The 26,369-nt window shown below is 39.2% G+C and overlaps 1 protein-coding gene across 1 annotated transcript in view; it reads left to right on the forward strand.

The window, feature by feature from the left end:
* The window catches only part of SCGN (secretagogin, EF-hand calcium binding protein), an 87,456-nt gene that overhangs the window by 46,527 nt on the left and 14,560 nt on the right, over positions 1–26,369 (forward strand). The window contains exons 4-7 of the mRNA XM_043977598.1: positions 3,133–3,222; positions 5,211–5,267; positions 7,672–7,749; positions 25,152–25,207. Of these exons, the coding sequence (XP_043833533.1) occupies positions 3,133–3,222; positions 5,211–5,267; positions 7,672–7,749; positions 25,152–25,207 (281 nt within the window). The remainder of the gene's footprint in view (positions 1–3,132; positions 3,223–5,210; positions 5,268–7,671; positions 7,750–25,151; positions 25,208–26,369) is intronic.

Consider the following 26,369-nt stretch of genomic DNA (forward strand, 5'->3'; position numbering starts at 1 on the left):
TGGGTCTGGGTGGCCTGCCTGAGGCTGGATTTGCACAATAGAACCTGGGGGATCTGTGTCAGCTTGGCTGGGCTTGTGTGGTCAGCCTGGGACTGGATCTATGTCGTGTGGCCTGAGTTTGGATCTGTGTTAGTGTGACCACAGGGTTGAGCTCTCCTCCTGCTGACCTTCTAAGCCACCTCTGACTAGAAAACAATATCAGCCCATCCTTTTGTGGGTTCTGCTGCTCCGGGAATTGTCCTATGGCATTATTTGGAGGTTTTTGGCTTGATCATGTAAGGAGATCTGCGAGGTTACTGCCTTTCCTCTACCATTTTGGCTCTGCCCCTCCAGAGTTAAAGTTTCAATAAGCCAACTAGGTGAATATAAGTATAATAATAATAATAGCTAACTTTCATGTGGTATTTTAAAGTTCACAAAATGCTTCACATTATATATTATCTCATTTGGTTATCACAACCCTGTAAAGTAGGTACTATTATTATTCTCATTTTACAGATGAGGAACCCAAAGCTGATAAGGTTAAGTGGCTTGCCAAAGTCACATAGATAGTAAGTGCCTGACACAGGATTTGAACTCAAGTTTTCTCAACTCCAAGTCCAATATTCTATCTACTATGCCATCTAGTGGTCCAATGTTCATAATCTCAATTCCTTTACCCTCTGGAATATCATATTCCATGTCCTCAGGTCCTTTAATGTAGCAGCTGCTAGGTCTTGTACTATCCTGACTGGGGCTCCACAGTACTTGAATTCTTTCTTTTTGGCAGCTTGCAATATTTTCTCCTTGACCTGAGGGCTCTGGAATTTGGCTATAATATTCCTAGTTTTCCTTTTGGGATCTCTTTCAGGAGGTGATCATTGGATTCTTTCAATTTCTATTTACCTTCTGCTTCTAAAATATCTGGGCAATTTTCCCTGAAAATTTCTTGGAAGATGATGTCTAAGCTCTTTCCTTGATCATGGTTTTCAGGTAGACCAATAACTTTCAAATTATATCTCCTGGATCTATTTTCCATGTCAGCAGGTTTTCCAAGAAGATATTTCATATTGCCCTCTATTTTTTTTTATTCATTTGGATTTGCTTTATTGTGTCTTGGTTTCTCATAAAGTCACTGGCTTCCATTTGTTCAATCCTAATTCTTAGGCAATTATTTTCATCAGAGAGCTTTTGTATCTCCTTTTCCATTTGGCTTTTCAAGCTGTTGACTTTTTTCATGTCTCTATCATCACCTTCATTTCTCTTTCCATTTTTTCCTCTACCTCTCTAATTTTATCTTCAAAGTTCTTTTTGAGCACCTCTATGGCCTAAGACCAATTTGTATTTTTCTTGGAAGCTTTAGATATAGGGGCCCTGATGTTGACATCTTCCTCTGAGGGTGCACCTCTATCTTCCTTGTCACTAAAGAAACTTTCTATGGTCCTCAGCTTTCTCTGTCTGCTCATATTGCCTTTATTTTACTTGACTTTTAGCTACTTAAAGTGGGGCAATGTTTACAGGCTGTGGTATCCCAAGCTTCAGAAGTCCCAGGTGGTATAATTTAAGGAGGAGCAGGTTCTTCACTTGCCTGGCCTGTTCCCATGTCTGTAGATGACCCCAGACCAACTTGCTAATCAACCAGCTTTTTGTGTTGTGTTTGTCAGCTCTGACGAGCTTATGTCCCTCCCCCACCTGGGACACTGCTACTTAAGCCTACCTGGTTCCCAGCAGGGGTGAAAAATCCAAGTTCTGACTCAGCACCAGCATAGACCCCTGTAGTCTCCCCCCTTGCCAAGGGCTCAGCCCTCTCACCAGACTGTGAGCTTAGTTCCAGATGACACTGGCACTTCAGCTGATTCAGAGGCTCTGGGGGGGGGGTCACTTTCTCTGGAGAGGCCTTCTTGGGACTGGATCTGTGTCAGCGTTACTGTGGGGTTGGGCTCAACTCCTGTCACAGCATAGCAGCTCCCTCCTTCCAACCTTCCAAGCTGTCCTTGGTTGGAAGATGATTTCAGCACATTCTTCTGTGGGTTTTGCTGCTCCAGGCATTGTCCTATGGCATTATTTGTATATTTTTTGGAGTGATTGTGTCATGAGTTTGAGAGCTCACTGCCTTTCTTCCAACATCTTGGCTTCATCCCAGAAGTCTAGCTGTCCAATGTTCAACAAGCCATTGGGAAATGCATATTTAGAGCTTTGGGACAAGATTAGAGCTGCTTTGGATGATTTGGAGGTTATATGCATGAAGATGATCAATGTCATGAAAATATATAGAATCTCTAAAGGAGAGAATATAAAGAAAGAAGATAAGGGAACCTAGAATAGAGCTTTGGAAGACACTACACTTAGCATTTCTTTTTGTAATGGAGATCTCCTGGTGCAATTAGGGGGCATAAGAGAAGTCATAACCAGAACAGAAGAGGATGATGAGGGATCCCTAGATCATAGATGTGGTATCCTTGCGGAAAAGCCAGGTTTCAGTTAGTCTAAGGAAGTAAGTGTGTATAAGGAATAAGAAATCAAAAATGAAAAGAATGGAGCAGGGATTTCAAAAGTCTCAGAGAAAGCTCGCATTTAATGAGGCATAGGAATAACATGACATGGATTGGGGAGGAACAGCAGGAAAAAGAAACTTGTGTCTAAGGAATAATCCCAGGGATTAGAGGAATAACAAATTAGGAGATAAGCCAGTCGACCTAACCAATCACAGGCCAAGGAAATGCCAGAATGTATAGAAGTTTATAATTTAAATCACCCTCAGGGTTCTAGATGGCTTCTAGTGGTTTTGTTATCTATTCGGATTCTTTGGCTTTCTCCCCAGAGATATGACTGAACTGATTCTTGGCCTTCAGGTAAACTTCACCACGCAGTCCCAGAAGGCTCCAAAAACATACAGAATTCTAGAAGAATCTCCTCTTATCCATTAGGAATGCATAATCAAAGGGGTGAGCAATGTACATTGGGCTACCACAATGGCACTGAAACTACTCATCCTCTCAGGTGTTTGTGGGTTTTTTTAATTGGTAAATTGATTTGAAGAAAAAGCAAGAAAACATTTAATGGTAGATGCAACAGGTCTCTGGTTCACAGGGCACCCTAAGTAATACTGACTGCTGTGACTAATTCCTGGTGTTTTTAATCTTATTCCTTTAGCTTGCCAACATAATCTTGCCAGAAGATGAAAACTTTCTCCTGCTCTTTCGCCGAGAAACCCCCTTGGATAACAGTGTGGAATTTATGCAAGTAGGTAGCTTTTCCTTTCAATACCAAACCCTACCAGAGTACACTCACAGAAGGCTTCAAGTTGTATAGGGGTGGGAGCTGGGGATAGGGGAAGGAAGCAAATACCCCATTATGACTATGTGATTGTTTTAATTTTCAGAGACAGCAAGATGTCGTGTAAAGAGTGTTGGGCTTAGAGCCAAAGACTTCTTCTGACTTATTAGGCATGCAGCTCTGAAAGTCATTTATTTAACCTCCCTGAACCTCACTTGCATCATATGTAAAATGAGGATATTAACACTTCTAGTACCTTCTTCATAGAATTAATGTGGGATTGATGGATTAAAGCACAACACAATTTTTGTGTGTGTGAGGCAATTGGGGTTAAGTGACTTGCCCAGGGTCACACAGCTAGTAAGTGTTAAGTGTCTGAGGTCAGATTTGAACTCAGGTCCTCCCGAATCCAGGGCCGGTGCTCTATCCACTGTGCCACCTAGCTGCCCCACAAAACAATTTTAAAGCGCTATACAAGGTGTCCTGAAAATCTTAGTGCAGCCTTAAGTCAATCTTAAGACTACACTAAGACTTTTGGGACATGCTGGCTAATTCTAAGCTATCCCTTTTAACATCTTGGAAGTGATGACATTTGAAGAGAGAACAGAGTCACCTTTTTGGTCACATTTAAGCAAGTGTTCCACTTTAAATCAGTCAGTTAGTCAATAAATATTATTAAATGTGCCAGGTACTACATCATTTCCAAATCCCATTTTCTAGAGATGGTAGCTAAAGGCCTATTTTCCCTGCTTTTTTTCCTTCCTAATCAGATGCAGGCCTTGGGTAGGAGGTGGAAAAATGGTGTGTGTGCTTGGTAGGGGAGTTGGTGGTGGTGGTGACGGTCCTTCATTTTGGAAAAGAAGTAATGACATCACGGAATGATGGCTTGACTTGTACATGAATTGGATTTAAGTGAAGCAGAGTTGCACAAAGTCATCAGCCTCACTCTCTCCTCCAGAGTAATCAAAGTCTAGTGGCAAGACATAAAAGACAACTGGCAATGGCCTATGGCTGGAGATGCAGTGGGTGACCTTGGCTTTTCTAAATTAAGGTCTTTCCCAGGCCTCAGTTTGTCAGAGGCAACACCCATTCAATGCCTAAGGGCTAAGTAAGAATTGAGACAAAAGATGGCCTAATTTACTATCACAAAACCATCCATCTTGGCCACATAAACCATTCAAGATCATTCTGACCTGAGTGGATAGTGACCTATCCAAAGGAGTCCTTTCTGCTGAGTGTATTTTTATAGTTGAAGAAATGGCTCCAAGGGAACCAAGGGGTTTTATTTTATTCCTAATTTGGCCAGTTTGCTTATTCACTGCTACCCCTAGAAAGCTAAAACATTGCTTTTGTCTTTGTTTTTATATTGTCTGTAGTGGAGAGAGAGCCAGACTTAAAGCCAGGAAGACCGGAGTACAAGTCTCACCTCTGACATATACTGGCTGTGTGACCCTGGACAAGTCCCCTAACCTCTCAATGCTTTGGGCAGCTCTCCAAGACTATCATTTGTAGGGAAAGTGCTGATTGCAATGGTAGAGAGAGTTTTATATCTCAGTGAAATCACAGATCCTGTCCCCAACCCATCTACAACTAAATGCCAGCTGCAGATTCTGTACCCATAAGATTATTGTTGTTGTTCAGTCATTTCAGTTGTGTTCAACTCTTTGTGACTCTACTTGGAGTTTTCTTGGCAGGGATACTGGAGTGGTTTGTTATTTCCTTCTCCAACTCATTTTACAGATAAGGAAACAGACAAACAGAGTGAAGTAACTTGCTCAGGGACACACATCTATAAAAGTAGGAGGCCAGATTTGAACTCGGGTAGATGAATTTTCCTGACTCCAGGCCTGGCACTCTATCCACCACACCACCTAGCTTCCCTTAAGATTAACAGGAATCTACATTAGCTCAATGATCTTAGGGCTGACTTACAGAATGGAATCTGTATATTTCAGATTTGGCGTAAATATGATGCCGATAGCAGTGGGTTTATCTCGGCAGGGGAGCTGCAGGTAAGTTTCACTGAATGCCTTTTGAGCCTCTGCTGGAAGCCTGGATAATGGATGGATTTGTCTGTTGCTAGAAATTTGAATCTAAATGTGCTGTGGACTTAACTTCCAATGGAGTGGAGCCAAGAACCTTAGGTTTAATTTTATCACCCATTCTCCAAGCTGTCCACATTTGAGTCTCTAAAAAATTCAGGTAGTATTACTCTTACAACCATAGAAACAAAGAGGGAGGGATATCATCATTTTAATTATTCATTCATTCTCTTATTCATTCATCAAGGACTATTAAGCACCTGCTATGTGTTAGGCACTGTGACAGATGTTGGTAATACAAAGACAAAATGAAATAGTCCCCGCTCTCTATTTCTCACTCTATTTCTCTTGGACAGAGACTGCTATGGAAAGTGTATTGGATTAGGAGTGGGAAAAGTTGGATTCAAATGCTGGCTATATTACTTTCTAACTGTGTGACTTTGGGTAAGTCACTTTAACCTCTCTGTGGTTCAGATTCTTCACTTGTAAAATGGAGATGATAGCACTTACATTCTACTTCCTAGGGTAGTTGTGGAGAAAAGCCCTTTTTAAATCTTAAAATGTTTTATAAATGTGAGATCATATGAAATTATAATCCTAAATGAATGAATAAAAAGTATTAGTCATTTACTGTGGCACTTAAAAAGTTTTGAGAGACATAATTTCTGAGTAATTTAATAATTTTATTAATAATGCCAGCATTTTAATAAAAGGATATTCATTTAGCTGTCTCTCTCTTAGACCAAAGACAATCAGACAATTGTGGCTGCAGGCTCATGGTTTTATATGCCCGCTAGAAAAGGAGTGTTCCTGAGGGTAGCAATCAACTCTAATTGGTTCTTGTTTGTCCTTCATTCTGGAAGAGGGCCATGACATGGGAGTGATGTCATGACTTCCAGTGAAATGGATTTAAGTGACAGAAGGCTGTGCAAAGTCACCAGCCTTACTCTCTCCTCCAGAGTCATCTGGGTCCAGTGGCAAGATATATATCAGGACGACTGGAGATGGCCCTGGATGTTTAAGGCACTTGGGATTAAGTGATTTATCCAGGGACACAAAGCTAGTGTCTGAGGTCAGATTTGAACTCAGGTCCTCCCTTCTTCAGGGCCACTTAGCTGTTCCACTCTGATTGGTTAATGAGAGCATGAATATTACAATGAGGGGCTAAACCTATTAAAATTAACTTTCACTTATGTCATTTACATCGAAGTTACCTCCAGTCTTGGGCAATTTATTCAAAGGATTTATCCCCACACAAACCAGAAAATAACATAATGGCTTTCCCATCTGGGTGGGGTCTGGATAGAGGAGAAGGTTAGCTCAACCTTCAGAGACTGAGATCTTGAAATGAGGATAAAAGAAAAAGGGTGAAATCTGAATCTCCCCAAATAATTTGTTATGAATAATCATTTCTCTCAGTGCCAAACATTGTGCTAAGTGCTGGGATACAAATACAAAAGCTCTGGAGGAATTTAATTTTTAATGGGGGAAAGAATATTCATAGTGAAGAGATAGCCACAGCGGGGGCCCTTTTTTTCTGAGAAATTATTGGGATGATGGGTGGGGCCACAGGGTAAGCCCATCCAAGAATAATGGCAGTATAGATCTGATCATGATTCCTAGTTCCAGAAATGGAGGAGGGGAAGGAGAGGAAAGGGTAAGCAGACTTTGTTGAGGGAGTTGTCCAGGAAGCCAAAGAGGAGGGAGTGAAATGAAGTGTGGTTGAGGATTTCCTGAAATACAAAGTATTCTCAGAGAAGCTATCACCAATCAGGAGAACAGGCTCCCAAGGTAGAAGTTCCTCCAGGGTAGAGTCTCTGGTATGATCTACTAGGGTCAAGTCCATTTTACCTACTAAAAATATTGAGTTTTCTTAAACACACACACACACACACACACACACACACACACACACACACACACACACAACCAAAACACCTGTCTTTAAAAGAAGGAACTACTGGAAGCTTTATGCCTATTGTAAAGTGGTATTTGACTACAATAAAGGACATATGAATAGAGATGCTACTGCATCCAGAGAAAGAACTGATAAATAGAAGTATGTTAAATATAAAATAAGTATGATAAATAGAAGGATAATTTTACATATACACCTATTTGTGTCTAATAGTAGCCATCTCTAGAGAAGGAGGAGGGAAAGGGAAAAAAGGAAAAAAAATTTACATGATAATTTTATTATATATTTAAAAGGAATAGCAAGTTGTACATAATAGATTTTCAGTTTTATGTGCAATCATCTTTTTTATTATACTATGGTATAGAAATATTTGTTTTATTTCATAAATTAACAATAAAATAATTTTGTAAAAGCAGTATTTGACTCATATGGTCTATATGCCTTTTGTACCTATAGAATTTTCTTCGAGATCTCTTTATACTTCACAAAAAACCCATTCCTGAGGCCAAACTGGGAGAATATACCGATACCATGGTAAGTAAGCTCTCAGATATACTTCATGATAGCAGTAATAATAACCACTCTTGCCTTCCTTAGATGGCTACTCAAATCCTACGCAATCATATATGAAAGTTGATCACTTTTTTTTAGGGAAGCCTGGAAGGCCCCATTCATATCAGGCAAATAACCATAACATTAACCTAAATCTCTTGGTAGTCTGATTGCTCCTTGATACTCTCTCCTCACATGCCTATGACATGATACTACAGGGGTTCTCCTCCAATCCATCCAATCTCTCCATTGTCTCCTTTGTCTTTTTCTTCCTCTTGATACCATAACATAGTCATTCATCAAAGCTCTGTTCTTGACCCTCTTCTCTCCTTTTTTAAATATTCTCTCCATTAGAAATCTCATTTACTCTCTTGATTTCAACTCATTTCTATGAATGTAACTCTTTTGGGGGTGGGGCAATGAGGGTTAAGTGATTTGTCATGGGTCACACAGCTAGTAAGTGTCAAGTGTCTGAGGTCAGATTTGAACTCAGGTCCTCCTGAATCCAGGGCTGGTGCTCTATCCACTGCACCACCTAGCTGCCCCAAATGTAACTCTTAAATTTCTATCTCATGGTCATTCTCCCCTCCAGAGTTCTAGCCTTGCATTTCGAGTTGTCTTTTGACAATTCCCCACTGTGGTGCAGTAGCAAAAATTGAGTTAGGAAAGAGACATATGTCCAAATCCCAGTTCTGTTCCTTTCTATCTACATGATTTGGGGGAGGTTACTTAGCCTCCTGGAACCACACTTTCCTCATCTATAAAACAAAGGTGTTGATTTTCTCTGAGGTCCCTCCAACATTAAATATATAATCCAATGTTCAGAACCAAACTATCATTCCTCTAAAACCTGCTCTTTTCCCTGACTCTTCTCTTTCTGTTAATCTCACCATCATCTTGGTCACTGTGGAATAATCTTGACCACTTTCTCTTTGTTGACCACCACACCTATCTAATCACCATATCCTGTCCATTCAGACTTTGCAATGTCTCTTGCCAACACCTTAATGCAGATTCTCAGGATCTCTCACTAGATTGAATATAGGTAGTGTGTCAAAAGTGTCATTTTAAAAATCTTTATATCCCCAGCTCCTAGAACAGTGATTTACTTATGGGAGGTACCTAAGAAATGTTTATTATTTGAATTAATTTTTATATATCTGATCCCATAGACAAAATAGGGTGATTATGGCTCTACCATAATACCCAGTGTTTTCCTGATTCCATTATTTGCTCAAAACTGGGATGCCCTACCTACCATCACTACCTATTCTTTAAGGTCTGCCCCCAAATACTAATTATTCCATGAAATCTTTCCTAATCCTACCCTTCCTCCCAATCAGTAAGAAGACACTGCTCATAACATGTGTTTTTCAATACTCAAGTGTATTCTACCTTATATTATGATTATATTTTATCCCTCTTCCCCTCTAGACAGTGAGCTTATTTCTCTTGGCATGAGTACTGGCTTTGAAGTCAGAAGCCTGAGATTTCTGAGTGATCTTGGGCAAGTCACTTATCTACCCCAGGTTTCAGTTTCCTCATTTGCAAAATGAAGGGTTGGATTTAAATGGCCTTTAAGAACCCTTCCAGTTATATAGGTTCTTCTGATTCTCTCTTGGTGTCTAGTACAGTACCTAGCTGAATTTTCATTATGAATTGCTATATAATTACCTAATTCTAAATGAAGGTGTTTCAATACCTTCCTGGTTGGTAGATGTGATGGTAGTGGTAAAAACCATGATGTAGTTATTAGGCTGTCCTCCATCCATTCACCAGAAAGCAATTTTGGCACTGTCTAAATCTGGGGGGTTGGGACAGAACCCTAGTTACTCCATTCTCATAATGACTCTGTATACCCAGCACCTAGGACAGCACCATTTTACATGAAGATTAGAATCCTTGTAGATGTTCATTTAACTGAATACAATTATATAGAACACCAAATTGTTCATCTCATTTTATAGATGATGGTAACTAAGGGACCTAGAGGTTAAGTGATTTATGGTTACCTAAAAAGCTGAAACAAAAATTTCCTGATTCTCATGCTCATATACCATGACCTGGGGAAAGGCACTTCTGTCTTTCATCTCAGTTTCTGTATCAATAAAAATGCAGGGGTTTACTCTAGATCACACTAAAGTATATTTCAACTCTGGAATTCTGATTACAAGCCTCCCAACCAAGCACTCTTTCACTCTCCTAACTCAACCCTTGGTCAAAGGAAGTATGTATGAACTTAGGCAGGAAGTTATCTTAGTTGGTAATAATTTGTTAATGTTGCAAAGGATAAAATCAAATCCTTGGACAGATCTCAGTCATGGTAATCATTACTGATCTCTTTTAATTGCTAGTAAAGCAATGATAGAAATCCTAAGCAAATATATGTTCAGCAATAAAAGGTAGTCTAGGAAATCCCCCAGAAGCAGGAAACCATTTCTGAGCTATAAAGAAATCTCTAGGTACCTTATTGATTTAAGTTTCCCTGAAACCCTTTAATAGAAAAATAATTTGAAAAACTAATTAAAATTGAAACTGACTGAAGAGCATTACCTAACCATTCTAGGGAGTCTTTTAATTGGAGAATTGTTGACATTGCTTTATGGTGATGTCTGCACTGAATGGTATGATCTCAGTTTTATTAATTGATTAAATAATATGAGCCAAATGAAATATTGGCTTTCAGAATCTCTGGATTGTGGAGAGCACTTCTTCTGAAGACAGTTGACTTTAAGGTTTTTATTCATATCAATTTCAACCTTTTTTGAAAAGAAAAGAAAAAGAAGCATAATTCAGCATCTCTAACAAGATGGCCAGTCAGGGTTCGCACTAAGTCAAAATATGATAGAAGTCAAGCTTATCTCTGTGACCTTCTTACCTCCTACTGTGTGCCAGAGGGCCTCATACCTGTCTCTTTTTGCCATCCCTGATCCCTGCCCTGCCTGAAAACATCTGATGAATTCCTATTGCCTACTAAGGTATTTCACATGGATCTAACCTCCCAGTGTTGTGCTCTATGAACAAGAATTTTCCTTCCTCCAACCTAGCATCAAAGCATTTATTCCCTGAGTGCCTTGAGGTTTGCTAGCTCCAAAATGAGGAAAGTAATCAGATTTTTTAAAACTTATACAAAATATTAATGATATAATTTGGCATGCATACCTCCAATGCATGAACATTTTATAAGAGGATCAGATGAGTGATGCTCTAATAGTAGAATTTGAACATTTATGTTAAGCAGGTGGTGAATGTGTATGTATATATATTATATATGCATATATTATGTATATACACACATAAGAGGCTTTTCTCAGGGCTCTGTAAATCATATTATGTATATTGATTTTTATTTTGTTTGTGGGACAAGGGGAAGAAAGAGAAAATCAGCCCTAGTACCTCCTGGATCTACCAACATGAAGATGTCTTAAATAAACTGGAATGGTAGCATTCTGGTTTTCCAGAATAGTTTTCCCTTCTATCACTGAATATAGTGATCTGCTATTGGTACTAAATCCTTTGAAGTAATCTTCATGCCAGAGGTTTTCACCTTGGGAGTTAGTGACAAAAAACAATAACAACAACAAAAAAGCTGACATCCTCTGAATTATGTCAATTTATTCTACACAGGAGTAACAGAGGTTACTGAGGATCCTATTTCTGGCAGGTATGTAGAGCAGGAAGAAATCACTTGGACCTGCATGGAATGTCTAATGTTGTTTTTCTGCTACAGCCAAGTGACTTTCTAAGCTCAGTGCAGAATAGTGTCCCTCCTATAAGAAAAGGTAGATTAGGTCAAGGAATTCCTCTCCACTCTCCAAGTTATTGGGAAGAATATCTTTTTTCTGGGGGAAAAGGAGGAAGCTTGAATGGGATAATAAAGAAGAAAAGGGACCTGAAGAAGAAGAAAATTTTGATGTGTGTTGGGAATTTGGAAGATGAATAATGTAACACTCAGGAGAAAAGGAAGTAGGACCACTGACTGCACACTTGGGAGTAAGAAAGAGATATGAAGTTCTTCCCATAGCAAAAAGAACTATTTGTCCACTCTGTGGAAAGGGCAGCAGCATGAAATGGAATAGTCCCCCAAAAGGGTGATGTGTCTCAGGGAGTGAACATCCATTGGGGTGTGAGAAGGAAATATTAGAACTGAGACCAGCACTGCTGTTCAACTCACATGCAGTATAGCCACTGGGTACTTCAAATGTTCTCTTTCCCCCTGCCTACACCCAGTGCACACTTCACTGGATCATCAGTTCTTCACACTCCTCCCCCAAGGGGTAGGCAGTCATTCCCCATCTGAGCCTCTATCCTCCTGGCCCCCACCTCCACTGGAGTAGTTGTGTATACCCCTTGTGACCCCTGACATTAGGGGTCTAGGACAGGCAGATCTTACAATTGGGGTTCTCACATTGGATGGTAGGATGGGAAAGATTGTATAGGTGAACTCCTTGGGACAGAGAATTGGTACACACACAAAAACAACCAGACAGCTTAGAAATAAAGAAGTCCATGGACCATAAGGAAATCAAAGCTCACCCAGGCATCTTGCCATCATCTGCCTTTCTACTGCCCTCCTTCACTCTACCTGGAAAAACCATTCTCTGAACCTGAACCTAATCCCTGTCCCCATCCCCCACCACGTGAAAATTTTCTAGCTAAATTTCAACACAAAACCTTTGCATAATTGGTGGATAGGATTTAAAATTTAGTATCCTGATTTGTTAAGTACAATCAATGAAGTATTCCTCCCATTTGACCTATTTATCTTTGTGAGATTTCCTTCTCACCTATGGTAACCATTAAAATCATATATTTGAATAAATTTAATTCAGAATAAGATATTGGACTTCCTATATCTCAAATTGTTAAATCAATATTTTTTAAAACAGCATATTCAATTGCATAGCTCCCATTTTTTTAAAAAATGTCATTTTAAAGTGAGATAAAAATGTGTCATTAATAAAATAAAATAAAGTGTTAGTATATCACTTATTTCATATTCACTCATCCTTTTAAATTTCTATTTTATATATTATAGAGTACACAATATTTTAGTACTGTAATATATATATATGTAATTATATATTTTGGAGACATGCTAAAAGATTTTACTAATAAGGATGTATGATCCAAAAAGTCTAGGGAGCAGTGTTTTAAGGAATGATGTTATGTATTTACAGATGCCATTAGGAGAGAGATTGTCCAGGAAGATCACAAAGATAAGCCAAGTAGTGATAATTGGTGATTCTTTCCTCCAGGAGACCTAGGCAGGTGTTTTTGGTGGTGGTGGTGGTGGTAGTGGTAGTGGTAGCGGTGGTGGTGGTGCTGTTGAACTGATGCTAATAGTAGAGAGGTCTGCTGTTTTCTTGAGGTATCAAGGATGTGACAGAGAACCTCCTAATGTTTGCCAAACTTGATAACTATTATCCATTTATAGTGATTGATTCGAACACAGATGTTACTACTGGAAGGAATCTAGAAAGTATTTCTGGGGAAGATTTTATGGGGAGAGGTTGTATTTTCATTAGTGCTTTCAAGGCTTTGGCAAAGAGAAGTCTATTTGAAAAGTGCTTGTATTATATCTGCCAAGGAAGATGAATTTTAGATTGGACAGTACTGAGAGAGAGTGAGAATGCCCAGCTACCCTTGCTACATTCAAATCACTGGGTCCATCCAAATTACATCCAGAGTCCTGAAAGCTTTGACATATTCAATGATCTTTGAAAGACCTGGACAAATAAAAGATTCATGGCAGAATTGGTGTAGGGCAAATGGGATCCAGATTTTCAATAAAGGGAAGAGAATAGATTCTGTAAATGAAAGGCCCAAATGAATGAGTCTGGCTACAACTCTTGGAATCATTCTGGAGTATGTAGAAAAATTCTAGAGCAGTAGTGTCAACTCAAATAGAAATGGGGGACACTAATCTATACATAAGTATCCCTGTGGGCCATATATTGGTTTAGCTTTAAAATGTAATATTCTTTACATTTTATTATATTTTATTTGTTTTGTTACATATTTCCCAGTTGCATTTTAATATGACTTGGAGTGTTATAGATTACATGTGGACCATGGGCCATTTGTGTAATGCCTCTGTTATAGAGCATATTATTATAGGGATTATTTATGAATATTTAGAAAGGAAGCAGTAATCATGAAGACTTTGATTCACCAAGAGCATTTCATTCCAGACTAACTTTAGTTTGTTTTTTTCACAAAGTTTCTAAGCTATGGTTTGAATAAAAAGCATAAATGATATGCTTATCAGTTTTGCAGATGATGCAAATGCAGGTGAAATGATATGAATTGATAGAGTCAAATCAAAATTTGGAGGCTAAATTGGGGCATAAGATAATATGTAATAGTAATAATTGTAAAGTCTTATCCTTGGGGTCAAAAAATCAGTTTCATAAATACTGGATAGGGGAAGCATGGCTACATCGCAAGTTGTGGGGAAAAAATTGGGGGGATTAAGTGGACTTCCAACTCAACATGAATGCATTCCAAAGCTTCTTTTCTCTCTTCAAATCAATTCTAATACCCTTACCACTTCCCACTCAGCAGAAAATTTAATCAAGGAAATTACTTCCTGATTTTACACCTCAAATTCCTTCAATATCAAACATACCCCGATTTTCTCTTCCTTTTCTAAGGTCTTGGGGGAGGAGGTAGCAAGAAAGAATAAGGATAACTTCATTATTTATGCCCTTGCTTTAATTTCTTCATATCAGCCTTTGAGACCTTTTCCCTTTGATCATTCACCATCACTCTCTATCCACCGACTCCTTCCTTATTATACACAGACACAACCAAATCATCTTTCCTACTCCATCCTTAAAAACTTTCAATGAATCTTGCAGTCTTCTCAAATTATCATACCATATCTCTCTTCCTTTTCACAGCCAAACTCTTAGAAAAAGCTGTCTACCCTTGTTGTTTCCACTTACTCAAATCTCTCACATTTCAACCTCTTGAAATATGGCTCCTGATTCCACCCCTTGAATGAACTTCTCTCCAAGATCCCTAATCATTTCTTAATTGGTAAATCCCATGGAATTTTCTCAGTGGCTTTTGTCACTGTTGACCATACTTTCCTTATGTATAATGTCTTCTCCCAACTTTTTCAGATTGATTTCATACTGCTCCTTATCAGGAACTGAAGGATCCAATCCAAGTGGTCTACTTACTCCTTCTTCCCTGTGCGTGGCATTCTATGTACTATATCTGTCCATTGCACAGTCTGACTCTTATGCCTAGAATGGCTATCCTCTTCACCTTTGCTTCTTGTAATCACCAGTTCCCTTTAATACCACCTCCTATAGGAGTGAAACACATAAATTGAGGGAAAGGTCAAAAGGAGAAAGTCTGGTTCATTTAGTTTTTTAAAAGACAATAGCACCTTGATCATCAGGCTTGTCTTCCAAGCCCCAACACCAATAGACTGATTAGCCAGAAAAATTACTTTTCCACCTCATTAAGTCCACAAACAGTCCCAATAATTGACATCCTATTATATACTCAACAGGAGCTGTGGTGAAGAAAGCCAGTGGGAAAGCAGAAGGATCAGAAAAGTAATTCTGTGGGGAGAGGGAAATATCCTCATGAATACAGAGAGAACTAAGGGTTGAGGCAATGGATGGATTAACACAGCAAGTAACTAACACAACTGCTAGATGGCATAGTGGATAGAGTGGTGGGTCTGGAGTCAGTCAAAAAGATTCATCTTCAGTTCAAAACTGACCTCAGACATTTAGTAGCTGTGTGACCAGGGGAAAATCACTTAACCTTGTTTGTCTCAGAAGTGTTCAGAACTGTAGTGCAAGAAAGAATCCTGCAATGGGAACAGCAGCAGGGCTATCACCGAATGTTGGACTGACCTCACTCTGATGCTGCTCAGGCTACTTTGTGTCTTTCTTTCTTTCTCTCTTTTTTTCATTCTTCCTTCCTTTCCTTTCCTTTCCTTTCCTTCCCTTCCCTTCCCTTCCCTTCCCTTCCCTTCCCTTCCCTTCCCTTCCCTTCCCTTCCCTTCCCTTCCCTTCCCTTCCCTTCCCTTCCCTTCCCTTCCCTTCCCTTCCCTTCCCTTCCCTTCCCTTCCCTTCCCTTCCCTTCCCTTCCCTTCCCTTCCCTTCCCTTCCCTTCCCTTCCCTTCCCTTCCCTTCCCTTCCCTTTCCTTTCCTTTCCTTTCCTTTCCTTTCCTTTGTTGTTCCATTCCTTCCTTCCTTCTTCCTATTTTTTAAAGAATCAAATGCTTTACTTATGAGGTTTTACTTACTAAATGACTTCAAGATGGCTTGAATGAGTATGGTAACATTTTTAAATTGATATAAATGCTAGATGAACTTTGGTAATGTACTCAATAAACAGTAGGAAGGAAGATTCTGTTGATCTGGTCTTATTTAACTTCCTAATTAATGGTCTGGACAAGGAAAGAAACAGTATGTTAATGAAATCCATGTATGACATAATAAGAATGTGCTATCAACATGAGGAGGGGAGGAAAAGAAAAATGAGTAAGCTGGATAAAGAAAAAAACTTTTCAAAAATTTATTTTTTGAAAAGAAAGCTATAGTAATCTTCTTTGGAGAAATTAAGCTCATATAATTAGTTAGTTAGTAAGTGAAATCCAAACTATTATTTTTTTTAAATTATAAGTTGAGGCTGAAGTAGACAAATGAATCTAAAGGAGCTGGGTTCAGTTCCAGTCTCTGACATATTCTGGCTACATATTACCTTTCGGTGCTATAAGCAACTCTCTAAGATCTAAAGGTTGGAGATAAGGTGCTAGCCTTCATTGGCAAAGCAAGTTTTCTCATCTGGAAATTCCTAATACCAATGAGATCACAGGTCTAGTCCCTATTCCCATGAAATCCCAATTAGCAAAACTCTCATTTATTCACTCAAAATCTTTTATTTAGACCACTGCAAAGATGTTCCAACTATTCTCTCTGCCTCTAGAAGGTCTCCCTTCCAATCTCTTTTCCATATGGATGTCAGATTGTCATTAAAAAACACTTTAGGGGCAGCTAGGTGGTACAGTGGATAAAGCACCGGCCCTGGATTCAGGAGGACCTGAGTTAAAATCCAGCTTCAGAAACTTGACATGTACTAGCTGTGTGACCCTGGGCAAGTCACTTAACCCCCATTGCCCCACAAAAAAAAACAACAAAAAAACCCCCACTTTAAACATACTAGCACAATAGTATAATAAAAATATGTCTTCATCATTTTAAATGAGTTGTTTTATCTGTCTCTAATTTAGCTTTCCATACTTATCTTTCATGACTCCCTTTCAAAGAGTTTATGCCCTACCCAATATTTTTTTTTGTGGTGCAATGAGGGTTAAGTGACTTGCCCAGGGTCACACAGCTAGTAAGTGTCAAGTGTCTGAGGCCAGATTTGAACTCAGGTCCTCTTGAATCCAGGGCCAGTGCTTCATGCACTGTGCCACCTAGCTGCCCCCTGTCCTAACCAATCTTAACCAGTTTCTGCCTCCCACTTTCTTTTTTCCCCTCTCTTGTCCATATGCCTAGAATGAATATCAGACTCTACTATCCACCCCTAATCTCTGTCTATTGAAGTTGTGTCTTCCTTCAAGATTCAACTCAGATGCCATCTCCTTCATGGAGCCTCCTATAATCCTATCCTCTGCCTATCCCTCCCTCCCCCTTCCCCCCAACACATACTCCTTCTAATGCCATTCTAATGTTATTTTCTACTTCCTTCTATAATTCCTTCCCATATCCAGGTAAATTGAGCACTAGACTTGAAGTCAGAGTGGCCTGTGTTTGAATTTGGCCTCAGACATTTCATTTAATCTCTCCAGGCCTCAGTATCCTCATCTGTAAAATGAAGAGGTTTGAAGTAATGGCTTCAAAGATCCCTTTTAGTTCAAAACCAGTGATCCTATGATGCTTAGTCAGTCATTGGTCTCTCCTCAGATTTCTCATAGCACCTTGTCTGGATCTCCGCATTGTACTTATCTCATTCTTCCTTTTGTTACAGTTATTTGTGTACATGGCTTCTCTTCCCATCATTAGATTATAATCTTCTTAAGAGAAGGGTTTATATCATATTTCAATGCTTAAATAGTAGACACAAAAAATTGTAGAATTGGTCACGACAACCCATGAAACAATCATAAAATGGCCCTAGACCTACTATAATCTCCTTTGGTTTCTGCCAAGTTGGTGACAGAGCAGTAGAAAAGGGGGCAAAAACTGCTAAGAATGTGCAGGTTTTTAGGCCATCTATAAACATTAACCTTTCTCTTGATACTCTAAATATGAGATCTTTGTCCAGTAACTAATGACTGGATGTATTACCAGAAGAATGGAACCATGAGTCTTGACATTCTTGCTAGAAATGAAACCAAAAGAATTGAATTAAATGTTGTTCCCCTCTTCAATAGTTCCCAGAAATTCCCTATTGCCAAAGCTTTTTCTTCATTTACAAGATCCAGAGGCAACTATAAAGCATTATGAAGCTTTAGGGTCAAGTCAAAAACCTATATTAATAAATATAGTCAGTAAGCATGAATTATTCACCTGAGTCTCTTCCAAAGACACATTTCTTCTTGGTCACTCAAATCCTGAACTATGGCATTAAGAATAGTTATCAGGAGTCCTTAAACTGCATTTCAATGTAATTGGTTTCCTTTTAAATCCTGTGTGTTGTATTTTTTACATTTAAAAACAAGATGCTAAGATGGGATATATGGGTTTCACCAGATTGTCAAAAAAGCCTGACACACACTCAAAAATTAATCCCTGGGCTAGACTCAAATCTTCAGTCTTAGGTATAGTTGGTTTTATTTGGAGGCAGAGAAGAAAAACTGCCTTAGATTCAGTTAACTAACTACCTAATAGCTATCTACTCATAGCTATTTGGAGGGGTTCAGGGGTAGGGGAAGGACCTGAGTGTTCTAGTTTATATGCTAGTATTTTTGAATGATAGATCGACCATTCTGCAGTAGAGAGGAATAGTGAACACAGCGAATGAAAGAATCAAGATGCAAAAATTCTTGACAGGTTAGAACGTCGGGCAAAATAGACTGGAGTGAGATTGAATAGGAATATATGGGAACTCACCTCTGAGTTAAAAATAAACAGCTTATGAAACATAAGGTGGGTAACAGATATAACAAGCCAGAGAGTATTCAGAGAAAGATGACTTGGATGATGAAGGGCCTCAAATTCGTCGGTAAAATAGTCTGTTGAAAAAAATGGAGACACATGCTGGAGAAGAGAATGCTGTCTTAAAGTATTTAAAGGACTGTCAAATGGACAGGAGTTAGAATTGGTCTGTTTGGTCCCAGAGAGAAGAACTAGGTATGATGTGTAGGAAATGAAAGGAAACAAATTTTGTCCTGATGTAAGGAAAAGACTCCCTAACAATTGGCTAGTTGAATGTGTAAAGAGGCTCTCTTGAGAAGGCATGTACTCCTTCTGTCATTGGAGGTCTTCAGGCAAAGTCTGGATAACCACCTTTGGGATGTGTTATAAAAGGAATTTGTTTTCAAGCATGGGTTGGACAAAGCTGAGTGCTAAAGTCTCTTCCAATCCTAATATTCTATGATTCTATTTCTGTGACTCACCAAGCCAAATTTGGAGAAGTTCATCACCAGAGGCCTAGCACTCAGGTGATTACTTTTTTTGCCACAACTCATGAAGCCATCTATGATGATACAGAGAGGGGCTATACAAACAAAACTATGCTGAAGTGTCTTTGCATACCCAGAAGACTTGTAAAGATGACAAAAGACAGAAATAGGCTTGTTAGAAGGCCTTTGAGAAGACAAGCCATACTAGGGCACTCTTGGTGTGTCTGTGAACTCCAACCATTCTGGGAAAAAACAAATTGTTAATCATAGAGAAAAATCATAGAATTTTCCTGTACTCTTTTAAACTGAGGTCCTATTACTGGGTATGAACCTGAAAGAGGTCAAAGACAGAAAGGAAGGTCCCATAAGTACCCAAATACCCATAGCTATAATTTTTATAATTGCCAACAACTGGAAAAAAGATAGTTGCTCATCTATCTGGAGATCCCTGAACAAGTTGTGGTATGTAAATGTCAAGGAATTTTATTTTGCCAAAAGAACTGGCGAATAGGAAAAATTCCAAGAAACATGTGAAGATTTATATGAACTGATCCTGAGTAAATCAATTCACAATTATTTATTAAACACCCAAAGGAAATTATGCAATAACCAAAATAATTCACAATAATTAATAATATTATATGAAAGAACATTTTACAGTGATGTAAAAGAAAACACAAATAGTCAATTGATTTCATTGACCAATCTTAGTCCTGGAGAGTAGATAATAAAATATGCCTCCTTCCTTTTAGTATAGAGGAATAAGACTGCATATGTGGAATGTTGCATATACTGTCAGTCATGGTTGCTATGAATGGAGGGTGCTCACTGAGTATCACATGTGTGATATAAAAACATAATGCATTAATAAAATTTTAAAAGAAACTAGCTAAGGGAGCTGTGCTGGGACAAAACCCAGCGAACATAATTCACAAGTTATTTAGCAGGAATGAAATAGGATCTGGTTCAGAACTCTGTGTACAGTGGCAGCTCATGATGGAGTCAGATTCTGGGCCTTTAATCCTTCTATGCATACAGTTTAAGCTCCCTGTAGGATTGGTCCATTAAATCTCAGGAGAAATGTCCTGTCTTTGTGGATCTGTTGGAGAGAATGAGACTCTGTGGAGCCCCATGACTCTTCTGTACACATATTGTGGGACTAGACTGTTGGAGAAATGAACAATAGTCACCATTACTTGAGAACCACCAGAGTGGAGCTACAGAACATATGCCTAATTAATTTTGTCTGAGATGCTTTCCCAATTGCAATATGAACAGGATAGTAATAATGTGATGGATGTAAGGTGTCAATTGCTTAGCCTGGCCTCATCCTGCCTGGGCACCCATATCTCTTACTAGTGCCCTCTACATACTCTCTACTGTAGCTAACTGGACTGCTTCTTATCTCCTCTACCATTCCTGTGCCTTCCTTCTTTCTCATTTTTGCTTTGTTCCTCCTTACACTTAGAACCCTCACCTTCTATTGCCCCTAGTTAGTGACTTCCTACTTATCTATAAATGCTCGACTCATAAACCAAATCCTCCATGAACCCTTCCCTGATCCATCCCAAACTTGGAGGGACTTTTCTCCCCTTAGACCTCACCTGACCCTTTGATTGCACCTCTCTAATGTACTCAGAATGTAAGATTTTTATAATAGTTATTTGGGTATAGGACATATTCCCCTATTCATTTGAATTCAACAAATATTTACAAAGCATCTACTAGGTGCACGGCACTAGGTGCAAGGGATGCTCAAATATACAAATGGGTTTGTGAGCTTATCCTTGTGAGTATTCTGTCCAGTTTTGTAGATAGTCATCCATTGTATCTGCACCTGTTCATCCATAGGCCAAAGTTTACCACAGGGGCTACATGCAACATGCTGGGAGCCTCCCTCTTTCTCAGTGCTACAAGGATACCAAGAGAGTACCCAAGCTGTCTATCAGTTATTTCTCCCTCTTCCCATATGACCATCCTCATCTTCTTTTGGCCCTTACATTTCTTAGATGACATTCTTTATTCTACTTCCCTCTGGAGACTAATGGCTTATAATGTGTAGCATCTGACTCCTACCTTTTCATTGTGCTCTAAATTATACTCATTTTCAACTCTTCATACACTAGAGTGTTTCCTTTCTTGTAGCCAAGAACCACCTGAATACTATTATTTCAACAGAAGATCTTTTGTTTCTGAGAGAAGCTTGGGGTCATTAAGAGTACTTTGCAATTTTCCAAAGGTAATGCAGCGCCACCCACCCCCTCCTCCTGTTCATTTATGGGCTCAACTAATTGTCCATTTTCAGTATCAGGCAAAGATACATATACAAATAAATAAGCCTTATAGGTGCCCATCCAATTACATGTTTTGTTGTTGTAAGTCTTTTTGAGTCATGTCTGACTCTCCCTAACCCCATTTGGGTTTTTTTTTGACAGAGATACTAGAATGGTTTGCCATTTCTTTCTCCAGCTCATTTTACAGATGAGAAAACTGAGGCAAGCAGAGTTAAGTGTCCCACAGATAGTGGTGTCTGAGGCTGGATTTGAACTCAGGAAGATTGGTCTTCCTAATTTCGGATTCAGCACTCCATCCAGTGCACCACATAGCTGCATATTACAATTTATATAATAGGCTGTAGGGATATAAAATCAAAATGTGACAGTTAAGTGGTATATTAGAAAGAGCACTTGGGGGGCGGGGCGGGGCACAGCTAAGTGATGCAGTGGATAAAGCACCAGCCCTGGATTCAGGAGGACCTGAGTTCAAATCTGGCCTCAGACACTTGATACTTACTAGCTGTGTGACCCTGGGCAAGTCACTTAACCCTCACTGCCCTGCCCCCCCCCCAAAAAAAAGAGCACTGGGCCTGGAGTCATAAAGACCAAAGTTCAAATCCAGCCTAAAATACTTACTATGTGCCCCTGGGCAATTTACTTAACATGTTTGCCTCAGTTTCTTCATCTGTAAAGTGGGGGTAATAATATCACCTACTTCCCAGAGTTGCTATGAGGATGAAAGGAAATAATAGTTTTAAATTTTTTAATATTTTAAATAATTTTTTCCTAAAATGGTTGGACAAGTAAAGTGCTTTACAAAACCTTAAGGTGCTATATAAATGCTAATTATTATTAGCTAAAAATGAAATATTTCCTGTCCTCAAGAGGCATACATTCTATAGGGAGAGGGGCCGGTGAAGAGAGAGTGCCCCAGCATGTGCACAAACAAATACAAAGTACTTCGACGAGAGAGTGATCTCTAAGGCCTATTTTCTTGTGTAACTTAATGTGGCAATCATGAAAAATTCAGCAGCAGTAAAAGGTTATGTATGCCTATTTTATATACCTATATACCCAGGGTCATGTAAAAATTTCTTGGATGAAAAGGGGTCATGAGTGGCAAAAGGTGGTGCATGAGCTGATTAATTAATTAATTAATTACTTTTTTAAAAGAAGGCAGAGATGAGGAGGTCATGAATCCCAGGCATGGGGAGATTGAAGCGTGGTTTGTGTGCAAAGATGGGAAATGGAGGTACTAGATTGTAAACTCCATAAACTCTAGTACCTGGTCTAATCTGAAATTGCAACTCTCTAGGAGCCTGGTACAATGCTCTGGATGAGGCAGACATTTAATAAAGATTTGTTGAACAAAACAGAGTAGACTCATATTCTAACTAAGGGATGCCTGTGGAGTGAATGATTGGTTGATTGATGGGACTTCCACCACTGTCTGGGTTTGAGCTGAGAGTGTAATGAGAGAAAAAGTCATTAAACCACAGTTTTTGAGAACCTAAATATATCCCACCAATGTTTCACAGCCCAACAACTGCCTATTATGGTACTTTGATCATCACTGAAACAGTTAGCCTCTCGACAAGTCCAGCTGCAGCTGTGGGAGCCCTCGATTTCCTGGCTTGCTCAGTCAGCAGAGCTTACACTGACAGGAGGAGGGGGTTTGCTTAAGTGGTGTTTCTCCTTCCTCAACAAGCCTGCAAATTATCATGGAAACTTGAATCTGGAAGGGACTGTCAGAGTTCAGCTAGCTTTATAGAATGTTTGAGGTCACCGGACCTTACAATCCACTAACGTTGGGCGGAGAAGCAGACAAAGTGACTTACCCCACGTCACACAGATACTTAATTGGTAGAGTCCAAACCAAAAATCTTGTCTCCCTAGTTCTGGTCTTCTAAGAGCCTTTCCCAGAAAACTTGTGTTCCAGGTGGAGACAGGAAAACCACCTGTGGTTAGAGAGAGTAGCTTTACCACGTAATTGTACACAGAAGTACACATGCATAAATACACATATGGAAAACATACGGGTAAACTGGGGGTGGGGGAGGAGTAGATTCCCTGCTGCTTTTGAAGGACAGCACAACTCTAGCTCATTCAATGATGAATAGCGAACTCCTCTATTCTGAAGTCTTCTATGATTCCTTCTGTTGGCTATAACCTCCTTCCAGGTGCTTAGGGATCACCTATTGAATTTCTCTAATGTTCTTCTGCAATATTATATACATTTGCACATATATATATGGAGAGAGAGAGAGAGAGAGAGAGAGAGAGAGAGAGAGAGAGAGAGATGTGTGCATGTGACACATCTTCTCCCTACTGGTTGTTGTTCAGGTGTTTCAATCATGTCTGACTCTTCATGACTCCATTTGGGTCACAAATTGGCAAAGATTACTGGAGTGATTTGCCATTTCTTTCTCCAGCTCATTTTGCAGATAAGGAACTTGAAGCAAACAGGGTTAAGTAACTTGCCCAGGCTCACATAGCTAGTTAAGTGTCTAAGGCCAGATTTGAACTCAAGATGAGTCTTCCTGACTTCCGGCCTGATGCTCCAACCACTAAAACACCTTGTAAGGCATATGAGGGCAAGAACTGTCCTTGCTAAATTTCATAACTCACCAGTACCTCACTTAATAAATGCTTGTTGAATTGAATTATAAGTACTACTGTTCTCAAGTATTTAGCCAACTTACTTGTACTCATCCAGCTCTTCCCATCCTGACTGTAGTTATCTATTAATTTGTCCAGATATTTCTACCAACTTTTTCAATAATTTCAGTACTTGACTCTTAGTCTCTCTTTCTACTCCATCTCCTGAAATCATCCTCCAGGACTTCAATATTTGTATTGGCAACTACTCTAGCAAAATACTCATCTCAATTCTTCAAACTCCTCAATTTTCTTTAATTCTTCAAATTCATCCATTACCTTTACCTTCCTTACCACACCTTAAAGTTTACCACTATGAAAAATTTCTCTCCAAGACTTCACAATTCTCCTTTCAACCAAAACTTCCTACCTTTCCATCCTCATCACAATTTTATTGCCCCAACACATCACTCCAATTCTGGTGTCACAGTCATTTGGAGAAAATGTACTCTTTCATGTAGTTGAAATATTATATATATAATATATATATCTATATATATATATATTTGGTGAGGCAATTGGAGTTAAGTGACTTGCCCAGGGTCACACAGCTAGTAAGTGTAAAGTGTCTGAGGCCGGATTTGAACTCAGGTCCTCCTGAATCCAGGGCCAGTGCTCTATCCACTGCACCACCTAGCTGTCCCAAAATATTATATATTTGATGAGGGGGTGGACAGAGGGCAAGATATGGGAAGGACAACAATGTTAGTAAGGTATTTTGACATGAACTTTTTTGAGACTATCTTGGAATTGCTTTCCTGCTTCTTTCTATAGGGTCCATACCCATAGACTCAATTAGCCAAGCTTATAACATCAACCTTTTCACAATTATTTTCCCTTCCTTCCAGATGAAGATCTTTGACAAAAACAAAGATGGCCGGTTGGATCTGAATGATTTAGCAAGGTCAGCAAAATTAAGAAAATTCAAGGGTTTCAGAAGTGAGCTCCATAAGGTTGTGATGATACATTAAACTCTTTTTATCTGGAGAACAGAGACTGAATCTGGGTCCCAAAGGAGCATAAGCATTTTTCCTTCTAAAGCAAGGGTTGCACAGCCAGTGTCAAAGCAGAAATGTGAATTCGGATTTCTTGATTCCAACCTCAATATCTAAGGTATTTGTGGAATGACAGGTATAACAGGACAAATGGCATCAGACACAGTAAAGCATGTTTTTCTTGTTTATTACTAAGAGCTGACTCTTTAGATAAATTTAGGCCTAGTTCTGAGACCCCAATTCCTAACAGATAAATAAAAATTAATAAATCACTCAGTATGTGGTAGCCACCATGCTAAGCATGTGATTGCCTTCAAAGAGATGCTATTGTCATAGAGGAAGACAAGACAGAAAGGAAAGCTTCAAAGGGAGAAGCAGAGAGGGCAGTCTGTCTTGGAGAGGGCAATCTGTCTGTCAACTGGTGACTTCCACGTTCCAAATCTAGCATGTTCAGTGAGACCACAGATTGTTTCATATAGAGCCCCAGGTTTCAGTGTATTTTTTAAAGAACACACTTTAGAACAAGCACCCAATGGACCTTGAGTAAGAGGTCCTGGTTTTGAATCCATCTGCCATTTACTATCTCCGTGACCTTGATCAGTCACGATTCTTCTTGGGGCTTTGATTTTAATTTATAAAATGAGAGAGTTGGTCTAAGTGACTTCCAAGGTCTCTTTCATCTTTAAATCTAGAAGTCTATAATTCATGGAAATACACAGAACAGATTATTACATAGGAGTTATTGTTGTAAGAATGTCACTAGCTAAAGCAGGAGAGCTTTCTCAGACAAGACAGTTGTCATGGGTAGGGAGGCAAGTATAATCTGAAGGGAGATCAGAAGAAATAAGTGGACAAAAGGGAATTTCAAGGCAGAAATGTTTTGTATACAGCAAAGCAAAGTATACAGCAAAGTCATGAAAATGCAATCAAACATATCTTGGTCTTTTGAAACTAACTTGTTCTCATAAATGCTATGGTGTTACTAAGACTGTTTGCTATTCTTGAGCATCATAAATCTGGGTTTTGAGTCCTTACTCTATCCCTTACTCACTATGGCTTGGGCTAATCCCT

The sequence above is a fragment of the Dromiciops gliroides genome, chromosome 1 (assembly GCF_019393635.1).
Source record: "Dromiciops gliroides isolate mDroGli1 chromosome 1, mDroGli1.pri, whole genome shotgun sequence".
NCBI classification, from domain to species: domain Eukaryota; kingdom Metazoa; phylum Chordata; class Mammalia; order Microbiotheria; family Microbiotheriidae; genus Dromiciops; species Dromiciops gliroides.